This window comes from Lepidochelys olivacea (assembly GCF_965140295.1).
Source record: "Lepidochelys olivacea isolate rLepOli2 genome assembly, chromosome: 10".
NCBI lineage: Eukaryota > Metazoa > Chordata > Testudines > Cheloniidae > Lepidochelys > Lepidochelys olivacea.
The window spans coordinates 70602632-70624152 of NC_140420.1; the positions used below are offsets into that span (position 1 = coordinate 70602632).

A 21521-nucleotide genomic window follows, 5' to 3' on the forward strand; every position below is an offset into this window, starting at 1 on the left:
ATCAGGAAATAACATTAGAATGGAACTTGCTTTTGTGCTTGTATATATTATGAACTGTACATATTATATATACTATATGGATACTCAATATATATACCCCATATATAGACACACAGGGTACATTTTAACAGTGTTGTAAAAATAATGCAAGGAAATACAGAAATACTTTTTGAAATGCATGCTGCAAATATTTTGAAACACATGAGGATAATAAATATCAAACTAGCCATTTGGCCTGTTAACTCTTTGGGGCAGGGACTGTGCCTTCCTCTGTATTTAGAAAGCACCTGGTCTCAGCAGTTACTGGTAAATTCAGAGTCTCACACATGTCAAGACATATGGAGTTGGTGTGGCCGATTCTCCATTCACCCTGTAGTACTTGGTCCTAGAGATTTTTCTGAACAATAAATAATATCACCGACTAGCATCACTCATGATATAGTTCCTAGATACACTAGAGAACGGAACTATGATATTGCACACGAGCTCTGGGCTCGGAGCTTTACATGAAAAGGAAACTTCAGTAAAAGAAATTTAAATCACCCAGTTACTTAATGCTTGACATTTTTTGTTATCCCTTTAGTTGCTACAAGCACATATTACACATCCACAGTCTTGCTCACCATTCAACCCTGCACAACAGAGACTCTCAGAGGTGAGGTGAGGATGCAAGGACCCTTCAGCAGCTGGCAGCTGTCACATATCTTAACACTGAAGGAATTTACAAAGCCACTGTTATTGGATATTTGTTATTTTATGTAAATTTTCCTAAAAATGCATGTTTGTCTTCTCACGACTCCCTTGCTGGTCCCCCTCAAATAGCTTCTCTACCAGGACAGGAAGAAAAGATTATTACTATTATTTAAGTGCTAACAATGTACGTGGGGCAGTACAAGACAGACTGAGACAACCCCTGCTTTGAAGAGCTTCTAGTCTAAGAGAAAGACACAGAAGACAGAATGCAATGGGGAGCCGAGAACAGGGAGCCCATTTAAAACATTAACTCACTTCTGGAGGGCATCACGGAAATAAGGGGTCTTTAGAAGATGATTTATACTCACCGTGGTATCATAGAACGTTCAAAAAGACCATTCAAATGTCTTGTCACAACATGGGTTTTCTAGCTGATGTATTCTTAAAGGGACTAGCGTTTCAAGCCTCACTTTAAAAAAAATGTTTTCATGATTTAAAAAAAAAAATGAAAACAGGGTGTCCTATTTAATAAATGTCAACTGTTGGTTGATGAAAGCAGAGAGGTAGCCGGATTACTCTGGAAGCTTCATTTAGGCAAACACAAAATAGCTTCACCAGCTTGTTATTCCCTTCCTAAGCTCTAATGTTCCCAGGTATGTATTGAATTTACTCACTCCTACTCTGTTCAAGTAGTATACAACTAGATCTTCCCATGCAGTCTTGCAAACTTAAACACAATAACACTGTTCTAGAACATGAGAAACTGGAAGAGAAACCATTTATAAACAAATGTGAAACTGACCATTTTACTATCATTGCAAACATGAACAAACAGCATCAGTGATGAAAAATACATTAGAGTTTCAGAACTGTTTCCCTTTTAATTATCTAAAATGTTATTGGCAGTAACAGTGGTACAGACTTTTTAAAGATACAATACATGTGTTTTATTAAAAAGGCAACTTAGATCACTGATAGATTTGAATACTGATTAAACAAGTTTAGTTTTGTGTTTAAAATATTCACTAAGGAGGAACAGCATGCAAGCAGGAAGGATATGAAACACCACTCTAACATAGAAAAATTCCTACAGTTTTCTTGGGAATGAGAGTAATCTGTTTGGAAATACAATCTGGCATCCAAAATCCTGACTCCATTCTACAGCTTGAAAAGCAACACATTTTCAAAGTGTACAACAGCCCCCACACTGACCTGTTTTTATGGGGTTTCCTGGTGTGTATGAACCACTAAATAGAGACTCAAAAGACCAACTAAACAATATTTTTTTAGAGAGCCAAGAAAATCTTGCCAGAAATCATAGCTTTTGGTTTCCAGGAATTCCTGGGAATATTATGACAGGTTTCAGGGTAACAGCCGTGTTAGTCTGTATTCGCAAAAAGAAAAGGAGGACTTGTGGCACCTTAGAGACTAACCAATTTATTTGAGCATAAGCTTTCGTGAGCTACAGCTCACTTCATCGAACGCATACCGTGGAAATAGACTCGGAAGGGAGAGCATCTTATCGGCGGGTGCGACCCTGTCTGCACCCGGTGGACAATCAGATTAATTCATCCAGGCTGGTTGGAAAACAGTTGTCAGTATGGATGCAGCACCCCAACTTCGCAGTGAGACGTGACTCTCATCATATTCACATGGTACTTCCATGGTATGCATCCGATGAAGTGAGCTGTATCTCACGAAAGCTTATGCTCAAATAAATTGGATAGTCTCTAAGGTGCCACAAGACCTCCTTTTCTTTTTGGGAATATTATGAACATTGATCTGGTGGGTTAAGCAGGGAAGAAGATCCCAAAGCCAGTAAGGTGGCATCTAAAAGATAACTCCATTCACACGTTACCTCTGTTGCCAGATCCTGATCAAAGTGGAAAAGAAGCAGCTGGAGAAAACAATTCTTTTAGATGTGAGAGATAAGTAATGGCTCTTGGCAATAGTACAACTGAGTAGTGACTTGGCAGCAGATGGAAAAAGTCTAATTTCTCTGATTTAAGCCATAGAAAAATATATAAAAAAAATGAAATTTAAGCCTCAGGATACAGAGGAGGAGAAAATAACCTGCCACAACATAGAAAATATTCTATTAAACTACAAAACTCAGACACTTATCAGGAAACATGTTTATTTTGTGGTTCTCCCTCTCAGTGCTATGTTTACGAGTGATGACTTGATTGCAAGCACTGAGAGCTCAGGAATCTCGGGAATCCTTGGCTCCACAATATTATATGTAAAAGAAAACTCACTTTATCTGTACAACAGGCCATTATTTTAGGTTGTATCCTCAGAGCTGGTTTTCCATAAGCAAATAAGCCTTTGACTTAATGTCATAAAACAGCCAACAGACACCAAATAACTGGATTGGCCAGTAAAGACATCTGCCAGATCTCAGCTGGAACTTGTTAGAGCTACCTTACCCTCCTTCATAGCCTGACTCTCCCATTAAATAGAATTGTATGAATCACTTGTGTGATTTTTTTAAAAAGGTTATTCTTCTACTGCTTTCTTTTAATCAATAAAATATATCCTTCAGGCCATAAAGAAGCATTTCACCCATTAGGACTCCTTCAAAATCACCTAATACACTTCAGCTGTTTTGGCTGGATGGGCAGCAGATCCAGAGAGATGCAAATCTTTTGGTAAATTGCTGACATTTCAGCAAATGTCAGTTTTTTCCTTGACCTGACTGAAGTCTTTAAAACCATCAGCTAGTTCAAAAGATGTAAACCACAGCTTTTTCACTGAAATGCCAGTACAGTATTTTTGCTAATACTTGTGTGCCCTCCAATTTTGCCAATTGTAACAGGCTTCTGCACACAGTTGGCAAGAGTCTGGATGAAGAGACCAGTTATGTGAACAAGACTTCAAATTTGCAGGGCCGCCCAGAGGATTCATGGGGTCTGGGGTCTTCAGCTGGGTGGGGGGGTGTCCTTCCGCTCTGGGTCTTTGGGGTACTTCGCCAAAGACATGGAGCAGAAGGACCCCCTGCTGCCAAATTGCCACTGAAAACTCTCATGGGGGGCCCTTGTGGGGCTCAGGGCCTGGGGCAAATTGCCCCACTTGCCCCCCCCCGGGTCGTCCTGCAAATTTGAGGCTCTTGTGGGACCCTAATTCTGAGGGCAATAACAGATTGCTGACAACTGACATGCCCACATGGACCTGAGCATTCCTTGGCTAGAAGCCTGGAAAATGCCAGCATCCAAGGGTTAACCTTCAATCCACTGGCTGACACAACTCCGACTTTGGCTTCTGGCGTTGATATCTTGGGGGAATCATATGGTATGGTAGAGGAGAGAAATTTTCATTTTTAAAAAAACTGATCACTGAATCCACTTGAAAACCTCACCAAAGTAGGCATAGTAGGAATTTATATGAAAAACTAGCACTAAAGGCCCACTTCAGCTGGGTCTTTGCTTTGGGCTCCTTCTTGCAAGATGAAGTAGATTCCATTCTGCTTTATTATTAATTATCTTTTTTGATTATTCTTCTGGCACCAACCAATGGTCAGCACAGCACCAGACACAGCTATCAAGACAGTGCCTGTCCCAAAGAGCTCACTTTCTAGATTAGGAAGACAAGATGCACCAGGAGAACCAGAAGAAGGAGGCAGCATAGGTCCATTATTAAATACTATTTTTGCTCTCAATATGCAGATTCTCCCTTTCATTTCTCTAGCATCTCTCATCTCAAAGGATCCCAAAGCACTTTGAATACTATCTTTATAGTAGAATTGGGCTAACATTGCAAAATAATCTTTGTGAATATTTGTTCCATCTTAAAAAAATCACTTTGTTTACACATTTAGGTCTTATTTCTAGATTAAATTCACCCTTTTGTGGAAGTCTAGTACAAGGACCAGGCATCCCTTAAGTTCGGCTCTGAAATAGGACTTGTGTGGGCTCTTTGCCCACTGGTGAATTTCACTCTCCATGAATATGTTCGCAAATGAGCTTTACTAGCCCAAAAGGCACATTTTCTGCTTGAATGCTGGAATAGTCACTGAACACAGATTCTAAATCACATCTCTCCCTGCAGCACAGTGCACCTAGAACTGTGCTGGGGTACCATGGTCAATACTTACTCATAAGGAGGAGTGCCCCCTACAGAATCACCCACACCACTCCCTGCAGCATGGGCCCCCTGCTACCATGCTGAGGTACTCAGGTGAGTCCTGAATAGTCCCCTCAGTGACAGTGTAGAGAACAAGTGCAAGTGGGATATTGGAATCCTTTGATTTCACTGATTCATGAGCAAAGGGAAGAGACTACAACTCAAATGAGAAGGAGAGTCCAGTGAGTCATGTAGCCTCCACAATACTGAAGCTTCATGAAGATAGAGGCTGGCTCCTGTCACCTGTTCTCCATCTATATGTATTAAGAAGTGACAAGGCTCTGATTTCAGGGCTTGGTCCTTCATATCTGAACTATATCTCAAGTCATGCTGGTAACCTTGCAAACATGGAAAGACTGCCGTTTGATTGGCTACCGAAGGTATGGGCGGGGTTTGAAGTGACGATCACATGCACGGGATACACCATCAAAGAAAGTACCAGACAAAATAAAAATTTTATTAGTAAGACATCAAAGAGAAGGAAGTGGGGAGAGAGCAAGAGAGCACTGATGTATCAGAAATATAACAAGCTTGATGGCCAATTGAGACCTCATAGACATAATGATCCTTTGTATCACTATAGCATCATCCACCTGAGGTTATCAATTGCATTATGAACAGAAACGAATTAAACCTCGCAACCTACCTCAGAGGCAGGTAATTATTAACATCTCTATTTTTGGATGCAAAAAGTGAAGCACAGAAACGTAAAGTGATTTACCCAAGACTCCTCTGTGATTCAGTGGCAGGTATGGAATTAGAGCCCAGCTCTCTGCTCCAGCCAGTAGAAGCGCTGCTTCCAAAAAAAGCCCCTGCCTAACCCAAAGCAGTATGCATTAGTGGTTTAATTGAGTTAAAGTAAATTGAGAAAGTAGTTCTGGGGGCTATGATGATGGTGGTTTTTTTTTTAACTAGAAATGACTGAGCAAGTCTGGTTGCATTCATAGATTGTACCATATATAAGCAAATATATATGAAGGTAAAATTTCAAAAAACTTTAGAGGCACAATTAAGCACATAAAATATACACACAAGTGCAGACCTAAAGTTTCTTAAAAAGAGGCCCATATTTTATACAGCGTGCATGTCCATCCTTGCATATTGCAACCTTGACTTGGGCTAGCACAGGTTACATTCTGGTTTGGTATCAAAGTGAAACTGAGCCAGGAATGGGAAGTGCCAAGGAATTCCATGTTATCCTTGACTTAGTTCTCCGCACCCTGACAGGCAGCGATAGCCAGATAAGCGGTCGCGGTGGAAGAAAATTCCTGGTTAATTGCTAAGGGAAGACTTTTTCACAGTAACATCAGGTTAGGCAGTTTACACCCTCACTGTTCGAATAATATTGAGCTGGTTGTCAGCCATGAAAGACACATGCTCTTTTCACAATCTTAAGTACCGTCACAATTTATACGTACGCCAGTGAATGAGCCCACCAATCCACAGATTGAAAGTGGAGTGAAACAGACATGTGCCAAAAGAGCCAATAAAAAATACGAGTTAATTTGATTTAGACGTCATCTCATGTGCATCATCCGATACAGCCAGTTCCAGCAAACAGAGGCACAAGACCCAATACATCAAGCAGAACCTCAGTTCACGTCTCCTCCTTTAAAGCTTTGAAGAAATATATTTTCTTTCATTCCCAGTGCATAGTTGGGCCTCACAAACTGATGCAAAGTGCCTTGCACCTTGGATGGGGATGAATGTCCACCAAAAGGTCTCTTTTGGGTATGACAATTCCTAGCTGCCATAGACAGTGAAGTGACAGCTGGATTCTGGTGGCAGAAGGGCACCCAGGCTAAGTAAAGGGAGGTGAGGTGTTGTCTGCCAACAGTTGTCAAGGGACAATATGGAGGACTAGGAATGTGGTTTGGCATGTGCACATACTGCCTCCAGCAGGTGCAGTTCAGAGAGCAGAAAATTCTGATTTTCTTGCTGGCTTGTTTTTGACCTTTGGAATCCCTTGAATGCCACAGAAGAAGCCAGGAGGTCCACAATAGGAGACCTACTGCACCATAACAAACATCATGAAACACAAGGCATCCATCCATTAGTACATATAGCTCCTAATGCTCTGGATATAGGGGTATATATACATAGGTCAGGATAGGGGATAAGGAAATAGGACAGTGGAGAATATCCCATGCTACAGTGCTTCTCTGCCTCTTCCTCTCACCCCCTCAATTGCCAGGATGAAATTCTCCTATTGATCCAGAGTGGAAGGAGTAGCTGCCTTCTCTAGGGCTTCAGGAGAAGAACAGAGCTTCCCTGTTTTCTCTGGGCTGGAGCAACATTTAGCAATGATGGTGAAAGGAAAGTGAACTCCTCCTGGTTTCCTCCAGATATGCTGTGCTCATGGTCATATCCACAGCAGCACTCATTTTAGGTTAAAAAATATTCTCGAGTTGCTGCACATCCCCACCAAAACAGAGGCCAGAGCTTACCTATATCACAGCGGTCCCCCATGTACCCAGGCGGGCACAAGCAGGTGATGTTTCCATCTCTTTCCTGGCAGGTTCCCGCTCCACAGGGCTTCTCATCACATGTCTTGGGTATAACTGTAACTCCCAAGAGAGAGGGATATCAGCCAAATTATACTGATGCCTTTTGCTGTTATTCAGTATGACTACAGATGCTGCATAAGGGGGAGATACCTGCCATCCATGGCTCAGTGCTGCTTCACTCTCTACTTGCCATGTTACTCTGCAGTTCTCTTTGGTTTAAGTCTACTTTAGTTTGACTCCACTGCCACAGAAGGTCAGAGTCAAATAATGGGGATGGAGGAGGGCTGGATAATTGTGTGGCCAATAATAGCACTGATAGTTATGCTTGTTAAGATAAAAGCAGTTGGATATTTTGTGTTTCAGGGCATAACCTGATTGCTGCAGGTGTGAGAAAAGAACAACCCCTCACATTCCCTTCATGTGCAGAGCTGCACAACTTAGCCAGGTGCATTATGATTGTTCCATCATTTATCAGCCACTGTGAGAGGCAGGATAGTAGACTTGAGGGATTAATGGTCTGATCTGGTGTGGCAAATCCTACATCCCTATAGCTTTTTGTTCAGATAAAATATTTCTTAAATGCCCTTTTTCATTATTTTAGTGAATAATAATAAAAAAAATAATTATTTGCTGTATAAAAAAGGGAAATCCCACCCTTTTCTATAAAAGAAGATGGGCTGGAAAAGCAATACATATTTTTAACAATACCTTCTGCAGTGGGTTCTGGCACATTGGTGGCTTCTGGTGAAACTTGAGGCAAGATAGCAGTGGCAGTGGGTGATATCTCTAACGTTTCTAGAACAACAGCTATTTCGGTCTCTTGTTCTGATACCATGGGAGTAGAGGACTGTATTTCAAGCTGGGCCTCTTCAGGACCCATGGGCTCTTGTGTTAATTCAGTGTCTGGCATACTGGTACTAATTACAACGTCTGGAGCAGAGGTTTCCCCTGAAACATCTGAGAGTGGGTGTGTGGGTGTTCCTGAAGAATCTTCCCTCCTCTCTTCCGGTGCTCCAGAAGTTTCACTGACCACAGCTATGCCAGATGTTTCTATGTTAACTTCAGGTAATACAGATGTTTCACCTCTGGTTTTGTAAAATGTAGAAGTTTCTATGCTAATTTCAGGCAATGCAGATATTTTGTCACTGGTTTCATGTACTGTAGAAGTCTCTATGCTAATTTCAGCTATTGCAGATGTTTCACCACTGGTTTCATGAACTGTAGAAATTTCTATGGTAATTTCAGGCAATGCAGATGTTTCACCATTAGTTTCAGGAACTGTAGATGTTTCTATGCTAATTTCATGAAATCCAGATGTTTCTACAGTAATTTCAGGAAATGCAGAGGCTTCTCTACCAATTTCCCCAGATGAAGAGCCATCTCCACTTGACTCAAAAATAGGGGGGAGTGTCACAGCTGTTTCTCCACCTAGCTCCTGTGAAACTGTTGGTTTTGTCACAACTTCGACCAAATCAGAAGTGACCAAGGTGACGCCTGGAAGTCCGGAGGCCTCTCCACTAACTCCGGTCACTGCTGAGGACTCTCCACTTAAGTCTGTGACTCCAGAAATGTCTCCACTAAAATATGGAATGCCTGATGGCTCTCCACTGATGTCTACTGTCCCTGATGGTAACCCACTAATATCCATAACTCCAGACACTTCTCCAGATATTTCTCTTTCCCCTGAAGGAAGTCCACTGATTTCTAATATCCCAGATGGCCCTTCTCCTACCTCTTGTGCAACAGATGTCTGTGTTACAACTTCCACTAAAGTTGTATCCACAAGAGAGACAGTGGGAAAGCCAGATGGGAGTCCACTATAATCATAAATTCCAGATGGCAGGCCGCTAACAACCTCAACTCCAGAAGTTTCTCCACTGATGTCAATTACTCCACTTGGAAGTCCACTCATTTCAGGAGCTCCAGAAACCCCTCCACTGAAGTCTATTTGCCCAGAAGGCTGACCACTAATATCTAAAATTCCAGACACTGTGCCTGATATATCTTCGTCCCCAGAGGGCAATCCACTGATTTCCAAAAACTTTTTTGCTTCTGCTTCCGTAACTGATGGGGTCGTCACTTCAACCAAACTGGTATTTAAAAAGGTAACGCCTGAGGGCTCTCCACTTCTATCAACACCAGAAACGAGGCCACTTAGGTCTACAAGGCCGCTTATGTCAGGTATCCCAGATGGTTCTCCACTGAAATCGATTCCTGAGGGAAAGCTGCTGATATCAGGTATCCCAGACGGTGCTCCGCTGATATCAGGTATCCCGGATGGTGCTCCGCTGAAATCGATTCCTGAGGGAAAGCCACTGATATCAGGTATCCCTGACGGTGCTCCGCTGATATCAACTCCTGAGGGCAACCCACTGACTTTTCCACTAATGTCCCATTCAGCAGATGGTAACCCCGATAGGTCTTCTTCTCCACTGACCCCAATTGTTCCTTTTCCTTCCAGTTGACTTTCTGCTACTGTTGTTACAACTTCCACCAAAGTAGTATCCACAAGAGAGACAGTTGGAAAACCAGATGGGAGTCCACTTTCATCATACTCTCCGGAAGGCAGGCCACTAGTAAGCTCAACACCAGAGACTTCTCCAGAAGGTAGCCCACTGATTTCTGGAATTCCACTGATTTCTTGAAGTCCAGATGTTACCCCACTAAGGTCCGGGATTCCAGAAGCAGACACTAATAGTTCTTCCTCGCCAGAAGGTAACCCACTGACTTCAATAATGCCCGAGGGCAGCCCACTTTCATCGCCTGACGGCAGTCCAGAAGGAAGTCCACTGAAATCCAGGTCTACAGATGGCACTCCGCTTTCTTCGATCCCTGAGGGCTCTCCACTAGGTTCAAATGTTCCAGAAGCTGATGGTTCACCACTGGTTTCAAGTACTCCAGATGCAGATATCTCCCCTGAAGGCACTCCACTGAGAGCAGTCTCTCCACTGGGTTCATCTGGTATTGCACTAACAGGGGGGAAAGCTGATGGACTCACTGGAAAAGAAGCAGGGGAAGTGGGGGGAGAGAGAGAGAGCGAGGAAGAAGGATTTTACAAATTAGTTTCAAGGAGCTATTGAAAATTTCCTGTTTGACTGTGCATAAAAACTGACATCTAATAAAATAGTGACAGACTCTGAGGATGAGGGCAGAAAATCCTATACACTTTCCAGATCGCCCTCCCTCCCCTAAACTCTGTTAATGAGGATTATCTCAAATAACTCTGGAAAAGTGGTTCAATTTATCACCTCCTGTGACAGTACAAATGCAACACAAATTCCCAAAGGATAATCACCAGAACAAAGCCAGCATTCCAGCAACCATTAGTAGATAGAAACTGCTGCTGTTTCTGCTGATAATACCTAGAAGAAGAAAAAATCCAAACCTATCCTGCTGTTTTTTTTATCTCAGTGTTGCTTCCAGTAAAGCTGCACCACCCCTTGAAAGTCAGAAACTGAAATCTGTTTCCTGACTGATTTTCCCTCTTTACGTGCACATCGATGTGTTATTGTAGGATAGCTCAGGAATGCTGGGCTGTTGGCACTGGTTTGTTAGTGTAGGGTTGGCTGATGAGTCCAGTATGCTGGCTTTGACTATATTTATTTTAAAAAGAAGTGCACCGAATCATCTGTTTTAAAAAATAAAAAAAGTCTGAGCTCAGTTTTCCAGAACAGTGTGTGTAAAAAGGCATGTACAAAATTGACGCTTGAATTTGTGGTAACTGTTTGTACATATTCTGTACGTGCGGTTTTGAAACTTGGGGCCATAATGAACTACCTGAATTTTGCTAACAGCTTAAAAATACCCAAAGATGCCTCAAACTTTTGGTCAGCTGACCACTCCGGGCCCCCTTACCAAAAAGCTGGTCACAAGCAGAGTTGGAACAGCTGAGAGTCCCTGGTTTTATTTGCTCTAAGTAACTAAAAGCCCACACTTTCTTGTCATAGAATAGCCTTTCTCCATTCATATTAATCCCCGTTTGCCTTGGGTTGTCTGTGAATAATGTAGCATCCATGAGGAATACCATGTTTCACTGTGTGATCCGGGGGTGTGATGGCTTGAGCTCTAGGCCTCAGAGCTTGGCTAAAAGGTGCATGTGAGGTAAATCTGGATTACTGAGCCAGAGAACCAACTCCCTCTGAAGAGAGAGCTGCAGTTTAAAGCTTCCTACCTCATCAGGCTACTTCCCAGCTGGATTCAGACAGGGATTCTCCTTGGTAAGGACACAGTATTTTTGTTTCTGGATTGCCCTTGCCCTAAATGTTTCCTCTGCCAGCCAGGTTAGTCTCTGGGCGCAGGGAACTGCCTGACCCACCTGATAGCAAGGAAATGTCAGTTGGAAAGACTTCTGTTCCCCACTCTGTCTGATTTTCAGGTTCAGTGGCAAACTCCATTTCCACAGTTGTCTCCTCCCCAGAGGGCACTTCCTCCAAACCAGGGATCACCTGGGTTACAATCTGCTCCTCAACAAATTCATCCTTGTCGAAAGATGGCAGGGCTGGAACAGAAAGATATTGAAGAGAATTTCTATGATGGCATTGGCTCTCTCAGAAGCCTGATGCTGCTTCATAAACTATCCCAATACCAGGGTGACAAGCAACATAGAATGGTCTGTAATTAAATACATGGCATTTCTCTTAATAGGAGATAGACTAAATTAGACTGGAGAAAGTAGGGGCAGAGGAGACTTCATAGCTTGTTTCCATCTCAAATTTTCTAATTCTGTGAGAGTAAAATGAACGTAGAACCCTGTGCTATCAGCATTGTGTGCTATGGCAGATGGCTTTGAAGAGTGGGTCGGTACCTCTGAAACAGAAGGCATGGTGCCTTGACAGTGGGTCAGGAAATCCCGTCTGGTTGGGGTGCAAGTAGATGGTTCTCACACCAGGTTTGTCTCCCCCACAAGCAGGACGTGGAGTCACAATGGGATATCGGATGCTGCCATCAGCAAGCCAGCCAGCGCGGCATCTATCCAGGCCCAGCTTCCAGGCGGCATGGAGTTGCCCAACAGAGGCCAGCGTGGCATTCTGGCTCTCACAGTATTCCTGGGCTTCTAGGAGGGTGAACTGATCTGCTTGGGTTGCAAAGAACACCTCACCTGGAGGAAAAATGTCAAGTGTGAGTCACTGACACATACAACTATGGATATTTCTGCCCATCCGCTGTACATTACACACACCCCCTAACAGCCATGCTCACAGGCATGTGGAGAACATACCCTTCAGTCGGTCAATGTAGCAGTACACGTCGTACATCTCAGAAGCTGGGCGCATGCCATACGTCCGCACGCCTGGGGAGCTGTCCTTGTCTCCTACACATTGATTCCTTGGGGTCACAATGGGGTATCTACCAAAACAGAAAGAAAGGGGCCGCCCCAGTGAGGGTCCTGCATACACTGCAATTGAAGAATCTCAGTGGGTGTTCCTGTGGAAGAGATGCAAGCTCTCCACTGAATAATGATAATACTGAGCATTTAGAGGTGCCCAAAGTCCTTAACAAGAATAATAATGGTAATACCTAGCTCTTGTATTGGACTTTTCATCAGTATGATTTGGAAACATGTCATGGATGCTCAACATGGGAAAATGTGGCACACGTGGAGAACACGTTCACAATTCAGCAGCACATTACGCTACAGACCGACCTGTGTTTTATCCACGTCAGGTGCTACTGTGCTGTCACTGGGTCCTGCGTCCAGGTGGGGTTGTGCGGCACATTGGCTGTAACCCAGGTGACTCCGTTTCATGGCTGAATGTTTCTTTCAGGTAATCTTTACCTGACCTGGCCTCCCCTTACCTGACAGTCTGATCCCTCAGCCAGCCGGCGTCACACTGATGAAAGCCAGTCTGGTAGGCAGCGTGCAGTTGTTCGGGTGTGGCGATGACAGCACTGTTATCCAGACAGGCCTGCTGGGCTTTGGTGAAGGTGAGGGAATACCTGCTGGTGGCCGGTCGGTAATGAAACACGACACCTGGGGGGAAAGGGCGAGAGCAATGACGTAGGGACACGGAGACCCCCAGGCACCCTGGATGGATATTCAAGAAGGGCCTTCAAAACCAACCTGGTAGGAGCAGTACCTCCTGGAGCCATATTGATCCAAGTCCCTTGTTTACTAGTCTCTGCTGTTATTAAAGAGGCTATAAAAGGAGGGGTTATCTTGGGGGTCTCCCATTCCCCCCCACAATGATTGCAATGCAGTGACCTCCCCTTCAGCTGCAGGGGGATGCACAGAGACCATTGGAATCTGGTGTCGGCCAATGCAGCTCTCATCCTCAGACAGAGGGGGTCATTCTACACCCTCACGAGGTGCCCTCCAGGCTCCCCTGACCATTCCTGTGCCATGCACAGAAGGAGAGCTGCTGGCCGTGGGCAGATAGCTATTCCTGCCATGAACTTCTAGGGGCAGGGGAAAGGCTGGGAGTGCCCAAACCAGACACACTTTCCCCAGTAGAGCCAAATCCATTGCTAGATGGACAGTGTTCCAATTTTGTCAGCTGAAGCAGCGGTGTGGCTGGCCCTGGAGGAAATGGGTTGTGAGGTTTCTTGTTGTCCCTGTGACTTACCAGTGGGAGAAATGGGAGAAATGGGCTGCTCAGGAATGAGACCACTCTCAGGAGCAGCTGTCACCTGCACAATCATCTCTTCCACTGAGGCAGACTCTAGTTCTGGCGTGGCAGTCACCCCCAAGTCCTCCTTCGCTGAGCTCACCTCCGGTGCCCAACTGGTGAAAAGAGTGTCCAGGACCGAAATGGTGACCTCTTCAGGAGTCACCCATACAGCTGTGACTCCCTCTTCAGTCACGTTCTCTGCCTCCGTGAAAGCTGTCTCGGCAGTGATACCAGTGGCAAAGAGGTCTGGAGTCACTGTAAAGCCTTCGTCCAGCTCTGAGGCAGTGGGTGTGAAGTCGATTGGCTCTAGAGTTGCAATGCTCCCTCGGGCTTCCTCCTCTGTGACATTGTGTGGGAGAGGTATCTCCACTTCGGTTTGAGTGACGGTCCAGATGGTGAAGTTCTCAGGGACTAAAAAGTCCTCGTCTACAACAAGAAACAAATGTTTCCTTTACTGGCGTCTCCAAGGGACACAGGCCCAGGCTTTGGAAACAAATCTATGTGCGGACACTCAAGAAAGGGGCTGGATGTACGGATGCTCTGATGGGAGACAGGGAGGGCGATCGGATGGTTGTGGGGGCTCTGATGGGAACCTGGGTAGGCGATAGGATGGGTGTGATGGGAGATGGGGCTGGTGATGTGATCAGAACTAGGGTAGATAATGGGGTAGTTGTACAGGTGTTCTGAAGGGAGATGCTATTGCACAAGGCATATGTGTGATGGGAGATATAGACCATGTGAGCAGATGCCACAATGGGTGCGAGCATGTGGATACTCTGGGAGCTAGTCCATCTTGCAAATGAACTCAGTGAGCCTGTGGGGCACTGGCCTGCTGGATACCGGGTGCCCCTGTTTGGAGGGTAAAACTCTACCTTTAAAAAAGTAAAATATTGACCATTTCCCCTCCTCCAGCTCCTCCTCTCTCTAAAGCGCTCTACAGTGGAATTTAATTGAATTAAAAGGGGAGTGTCATATGAGTCAGGGAGTCAGAGCGCCCTTCTCTCCACCTCCCCATACTCTTGACTCTAATCTGCTAGCGCATCTCACACTAATCTAGTCTTTTGTGACCTCTAGTGCCAGCAGCAGGTAATTTAAAAAACAAAGCTCAAAATGGGGAGAGGAAAGGGAGTGCTCCTGTAATGCTGCAGTGCAGGAAGGCCCGAACCTGGGAGTGAAGCACAGAGAGATGTGGAGAGCCAAGGAAGTGCCTGTCCTATTTTGAGGCAGGACCGAGCTGGGGAGCAGTGCATGGAGGGAGCTGGGAAAACAGGAGTAAACACTGCAGAACAAATACGACCAGACCTCCACCCTAATGCTGCTTTGCTTTCTCGGTTGGTTTATTTCAAATTCCATATCCTTTACCCGGCTAGTTCATTGTTGCCAGTACCTCACAGACCCGAGAGGCTTCCAAGATCCAGGCATCAAAGCTCAAATGCTTACCTGTCATATTAAGTGGTTTAATAAGTAGCACCTGAGAGAGACTGCGGGGCACTGACATGTTGAGTCTGATTTGCTGGTGTGGTGAGGCCACTTTGTGCCACATGGCTGGCATAATCTGATCCCAAAGTGGGCTTCACTGGCCCTGGGAAGATAACCCCACTCATTTTGAATTTGAACCTCCAACACCTGGTGTAGACACACCCAACCCTCCCTCCCTGCTGCTGGCAATTGGTATAGCAGGACAGGGGCATGGCTAGCAGATAGAGGGTGTAGCTGAGATGCCCATGAGCCAGGCCTATCCTTAGCTGCCACTTGGGCCCCTTATGGAAATTTGCAGCCTAAGCAGCCCTCTAATCTAGCACGGAGCAACCAGCCTTGCACAACGGCTACACCAGGACCAAGGAAATGCAAAATGGAGCCCTTGCACACGGACCCCTACCATAGGCACTATGCAAAGCACTGCTGCTCAGGAGCTGACCTATTGTTTTCTTTCTGCTCTCTTATCTATAATATTAAATTACTTAATATGTAAGATCTTGACCTCTGCTGCCTGGTTCCTGGAGAGCCATCAAACTTGGAAGGTGTTTGACAATCTGGAGTGGATAGAGGCATATTACACTCACCTCCCATTGAGAACACTCAGTTGTACTACAGTGCTAACATATGCTCTGAACTCTTCTCTCTCTGCTTGGACAAGAATGGAGGGGCAGGGGGAGAGCGCCTGTAAATTTACATCTGCTTTTCTTGTTTAAGTGAAACGGTATGAAGTTTTTCTGTGTTAATTGTGAGGTGGGGCTAGCAACAGAGTCAAAGGCATTCAGAGATGGACAACAGAAATGATCGATGGGGAAAGATGACAAGTGATGTATCTGATTCTTATGTTGGTGGCCATCGCCATAATATTTGAGTTAATCCTGCACTGTCATGACTAAGAGGGGATCTCATAGCCATCCGCAAGTATTTGAAGGAAGTACCAAAAGTAGAGGGGAGTTTAGGGGAGTGACTATTTTTATTATTTATTACTATTATTTATTATTATTAATTTAATTTTTTTTTTATAGAATAGACTGTGAAATGGTCTCCCAAGTCCTGTCTCTTGACTCACTAAAACCAGAAGTAGACACAGCACTGGGAAACAGAGCATGACAATCAGGCATTGGACAAGATGGGACTTAACAGGAGTTTTTCATCTTTAGTTTCTGTGGCTGTGTGATAATTCAGCTCTGGCTGGGAAGCCCCATACTCAGCTCCTGGAATCTGCTGCTAACAAGTACTGATGGAGGCATGGTGCTTAATTCAACAAAACCAGTGCAACTCACCTGTGTAGCAGATGGCATCATAGCGCGAATGAGGGTGAGGGTACCCCGTCTGATTGACATGGAGGTACACTGTCCGCACCCCCACCAGGTTCCCACCACAGTTGGGACGTGCCTTGGAAATGGGATACCGAACGCTGCGGTCTGCCAGCCAGCCTGCACTGCACACATCCATTCCAGCCTTCCATGCCAGGTACAGCTCTCCTGTGGTGGCCAAACGGGACCCAAGACTGAGGCATTTCTCTGCAGCTTCCTGGAAGGTGAACTTCTCTGGGGAGGTGGCATAGAAGACTTCACCTGCAATCACACAGCCATTGACTCAAGGACTGACTGTAGTGTTTAATCCCTCTTCCATCTACCTCTCTCTTCCCTTTGCTTTCCTTCCCTAGGGGCTGGTGGGATGAAGAAAAGGTTAAAGAGACTAGATAAGTACAGCTTAGAGGAGTGACAACTAAGGGTGGGGACACGCACATGATCACTGTCTACAAATATTAGGAAGGTGCAAATTTCAAAGAGGAAGAGAAATTTTCTAGGGAGGAACAAGAGGGTATACGTTCTACTTGGACTCATGCAATGACATTAAGATAAGGAATATTTTGGGGCCTGGTTTTCAGAGGTATTGAGCCCCACTGCTCCCATTGTCTTCAGTTGTAGGCCTGGGTGGTCAGCACCTGTGAAAATAATTTCCGAATGAGAGATACCAGAACGTGGAATCGTCCCCTCACATAAATAATGGGAGCTCCATTGCTTTAATCAATTAAAACCAGAGTGGACAAAGCCCAGAAAAATAGGCTTTAGGGGATAATCCAGCCTTGGCAGGGGATGGGACTAGATGGGATCTCACATGGCTTTTGAATCTCTAATGTCTCTGACTTCTAGCTTCTTTGCCTCTTGTTTTATCCTTGTCTGCAGTGAGGATGCTCATGATACTGCCAGCTCAGTCCCTTGAGAATTACATAAGAGAAACCCAAGCTCACCTTGCATTTCCTCTGCATAACAATAAACATCGTATGTTTCATCTGTCTCCCGAATGCCATAGGTCCTCACTCCAGGAAATTCATCCTTGTCACCATAGCAACCCTCTCGGGGATGGTGCATTGGGTACCTGAGAGCGAGAGTGAGAAAGAGAGCATGCACAGGAAATGTCTAGTGAGCAGATAGAAGCTTCATTGGAAAGATGACTGCCACATAGCTCTGTGGTGCAGGAGGCAACAGGACAACCTGAACAGGTGGTGGAGAATCAGAATTCTGGGGGGAGGGAGGAAGTGGAGGCAGACCAAACCCCCAGAACTTTTCCAAGACAGGAGAAGAAGGAGAAGTGGACTTGCTCCCTTCCATTCCTGACATTGGAGGTGAGGGGAGAGGATCCTCCAGATGTTCCCCAAAGATACTGATGCAGGGGGAGTTGCTGGTTTTCAGACTCCTCTGAGCCCTGCTAGATGACTACCTGAAGTGTTCAAAATAGAGCCACATCTGCTGAGCTTGGCATAGCAACTCTGCAGTTCACATGGGCAAAAGTAGAGGGCACAGGGACTGGGATTAAACCACCGCTCTCAAGTCTCTGGGCCATTCAGTCCTTAGCTTCTCAGCTGTGACTGCCAAAAAAGGGGGCCAGTTGTGGGAGTGGTTTTGTGATGTGGACACCTACCTACTGGGAAATGGACTGAGATCCACCAGCTCATTCCACACCAAATGACTATCAGATGGTAACTGCTAGTCATTATTTACCTGAGACAGGATTTAAACTAATTACCTAGGTGTGAAAGGCTCTGTATCCCATTTCCAGCCCCTTCTGCCTGGATAGCCCTCTTTTCTTCCCTCTTGGCCACCTTCCTTCCCCTCTTTCAGCTGATTACCTGACAGTCTGATCAGCCAGCCAGCCAGCATCACACTGATCAAACCCATCGTCATAGGCAGCCTGCAGCTGTTCAGGGGTAGCGATGACAGCACTGTTCTGGATACATGCCTGCTTTGCCTTCTCAAAGTCCAAAGTGTACCTGGTGGAGATGGCTCTGTAATGGAACACGATTCCTGGAAAACACATCCACCAGCGCACACACACACACACACACACACACACACACACACACACATCAGTCAGTGAAGAACCAGCCCCTCACCAGTTTCCCTTTCAAAGGGGTTAGCAAGTCAGAGAAAAGGCATTCTATCTCATGTAGAAACTCATGCGTTTGCCACAGATCATTCGTATTGCGTGGGTAGTCTACTGTGCCCTGAAGAGACTCTGTTCTTCCCCATGGTATATTCCACCATCCCAAGGCCACCAGGCTTCAATTTAAGGGGAATTAGATGTACTCCGTTTGGTGAACAGAAAAATCTACAGGAACAGACCTGCTGTCCAGTCCAGGTTCTTTTCTCCTGTGATGCTGGAGCACCCTAATGCTACATCTAAATCCAGTGTTTTAATGCTGACTGCTTCAGCATAAACCAACATCCCAGAATGCAACAAATACATCCCCGTCAGAAGGATCCAAAACTTTCAAGACATTTAAAGTGGCTGGCATGGCATTGCACAGTGTTGTAAAAATACTCTATGGAAATTGGCTACTTGTGTGTTATAAGTACAATGTTGTACTATTTTATTATAGTCTTGAATATGGTAATGTCCAATGGCCCAAATCAGTATTGAGGCTCCAGTGCACCAGGCATTGTCCAAACACACAGGAAGGCATGGTCCTTGCCTTGATGATACATACATTTTATACTATAGCAAATGTGCTTTGAATAGCTATATGTACTGCAAATGTAGTTAAGCCATACTATTCCATATAGAGTGGCCTTTAAAAGGAGTGTGTGGCTGTATGCATACTCAGGCCTGGCATAAGAAGGGTTAAACCTCTTGGATGCTTTCTTTCTTGGCCCCTCTTTTTCTTACTCACAATTTTATTGATGAGAGTAACAATGTTAACTGGGGGAAAGTTAATTGTGTGTTATATTGTCTACGTATTAGCTAACTAAACCACTTTTACATTTCTTGAAAGAACATAAGAACGGCTCTAACAAAACAGGCCAACGGGCCATCTGGAAAATATCCCATCTCCTAACATACTAGGTGAGACCAAACATCCTCATAGGTCCAATATCCTGTTTCCTGCTACACCACATCAGACCACCATCCATCTCATCCAGCGTTCCATCTCCTGCCCATATCAAAACAGACTGGTGCCATCTTCTAGCACACTGGGTGACACTGATGGTCTGTTTAATATGGCATTCCAGATCCTGCCCACATTAGAATAAATCAGTGGCCTGTCTTGTTTGGATCCTGCTCACATACAAGATCAGATCAATGATCCATCAAGTCTGGCATCCTGTCTATGACAGCGAGTGATGCCAGATGCTCATGGAAAGGGTAAAATGCCTCCACTCCTATTCATAATGCACCTGGTCAGATTTCTTCCTCCTTCTTTCTCCACAGGCAAATCAATGTAAGCATCAACACTATCACCAAGAGGAAACGTTGAAGTAATGGCCTCACCTTTCACTATGACCTCTATCGTATCCTGGCTGTCCTCAATACCATGCATCACCTCGCAACGATAGATCCCAGTGTCGTTGGACCTCAGCGCTTTGATTTCCAAGGTGGCATCGGTGGGGATGGCAGGATAGTTGGGCAGAGAGATCACCTCCGTGTACTCAGTGTTGATTCGAACTTGCCCCTCTGTGGCCACTAGTAAGACGACTTCCTTCCCATTGGAGAGTCTGCTCCATTTGATTCTTGGGGTCAGAGGAGGCGTATAGGGGGCTGGGGTGACATGATCCAATGAGTCGATGAAGTAGCAGGGGATGGTCAGAGAGTTTCCCAGGATGACACGCAGGGGAGACCGTTCAGGTATGCTCACACTCAGTGTGTTACCATGATCTGCCCAGTCCCAATATGGAGAGAGAAAAAGCAAGGATTAATCAATAACACACATCAGTCATAACTACCAACATTTTCAAAGTAGCCTCAATCTAGCTTGTAAATCTGCACCCACAATATTAGGAAATATATCTATTTGTATATATTCTAATAATATAATTTGAAGTAATTGATGTTCCTAAAGCAGCCCCTGAGCCTTGGTAACAGCCCTGGTGGAATATTATGCTATTACATTGAAGGTAGGTTGGGGGCCTTGGCGCTAGGTTACAAGTTGGGACTATCTTCCACCCTACCAAGCACAGCAACAGCAAGATGTCATGGCGTTGCAGCAGCCCAGAGAGGAGGCCCTTGGCAATGGTGGGTGAAATTAGTGAGCTCATAGGTAGACCTGTAAAGTTGCATGGGTCTGCTGTGTGAGGGGCATGTTGGCCTGTTACATGTATGGTCCTCTGGACTGAACAGTGGTCCCGCCGACTGTACATACCTGAAACTTCCACAGAGATGGCTGCAGTGATGACTCGCAAACACACAAACACTAATAGTAAAGTGGTCATAGTTTACCTGCAACAAACAACAAATTAGAGGCAGGGGTTAATTACTGCTGGGTGATTATAAGGGAATGGACCCTTCAAGGACTCTTAAGAGGGAACGAGCCCATTAACCTACAGTACCCAAACACACCCTGGCAGGGTTTTTTTACATATGACCATCAACAAAAGAGAGTTTTCAGAGCAACACCTTGTCTAATAGAGGGAGGGACAAGGCATCTTGCTCCAAACAAGGGTGTCCATTATGTGCAGTAACATTACTATTCTATTCTCACACTCTCTCTTGTGATCTTCACCTCTGTTCAGAAAGACAATTTTGCCATGGAGTTTCTCATTTGTTTTACATCTATTCCAGCAACGACCACTGGTCAGATGCCCTCTCTAGCTAACCCTACACCGTTGCCTGA

General features: G+C 45.0%; 1 protein-coding gene across 3 annotated transcripts in view; it reads right to left on the reverse strand.

The window, feature by feature from the left end:
* ACAN (aggrecan) overlaps positions 1-21521 on the reverse strand; it is a 75970-nt gene that overhangs the window by 12943 nt on the left and 41506 nt on the right. For all 3 annotated transcript variants that reach the window (XM_084641068.1, XM_084641066.1, XM_084641067.1), the window contains exons 2-13: positions 21051-21127; positions 20183-20566; positions 18543-18717; positions 17664-17791; positions 16690-16983; positions 13886-14356; positions 13119-13293; positions 12541-12668; positions 12127-12420; positions 11638-11820; positions 8031-10319; positions 7263-7376 (exon numbers count right to left, since the gene is read on the reverse strand). In XM_084641068.1, the coding sequence (XP_084497194.1) occupies positions 7263-7376; positions 8031-10319; positions 11638-11820; positions 12127-12420; positions 12541-12668; positions 13119-13293; positions 13886-14356; positions 16690-16983; positions 17664-17791; positions 18543-18717; positions 20183-20566; positions 21051-21120 (4705 nt within the window). In that variant the 5' untranslated portion in view covers positions 21121-21127. The remainder of the gene's footprint in view (positions 1-7262; positions 7377-8030; positions 10320-11637; positions 11821-12126; positions 12421-12540; positions 12669-13118; positions 13294-13885; positions 14357-16689; positions 16984-17663; positions 17792-18542; positions 18718-20182; positions 20567-21050; positions 21128-21521) is intronic.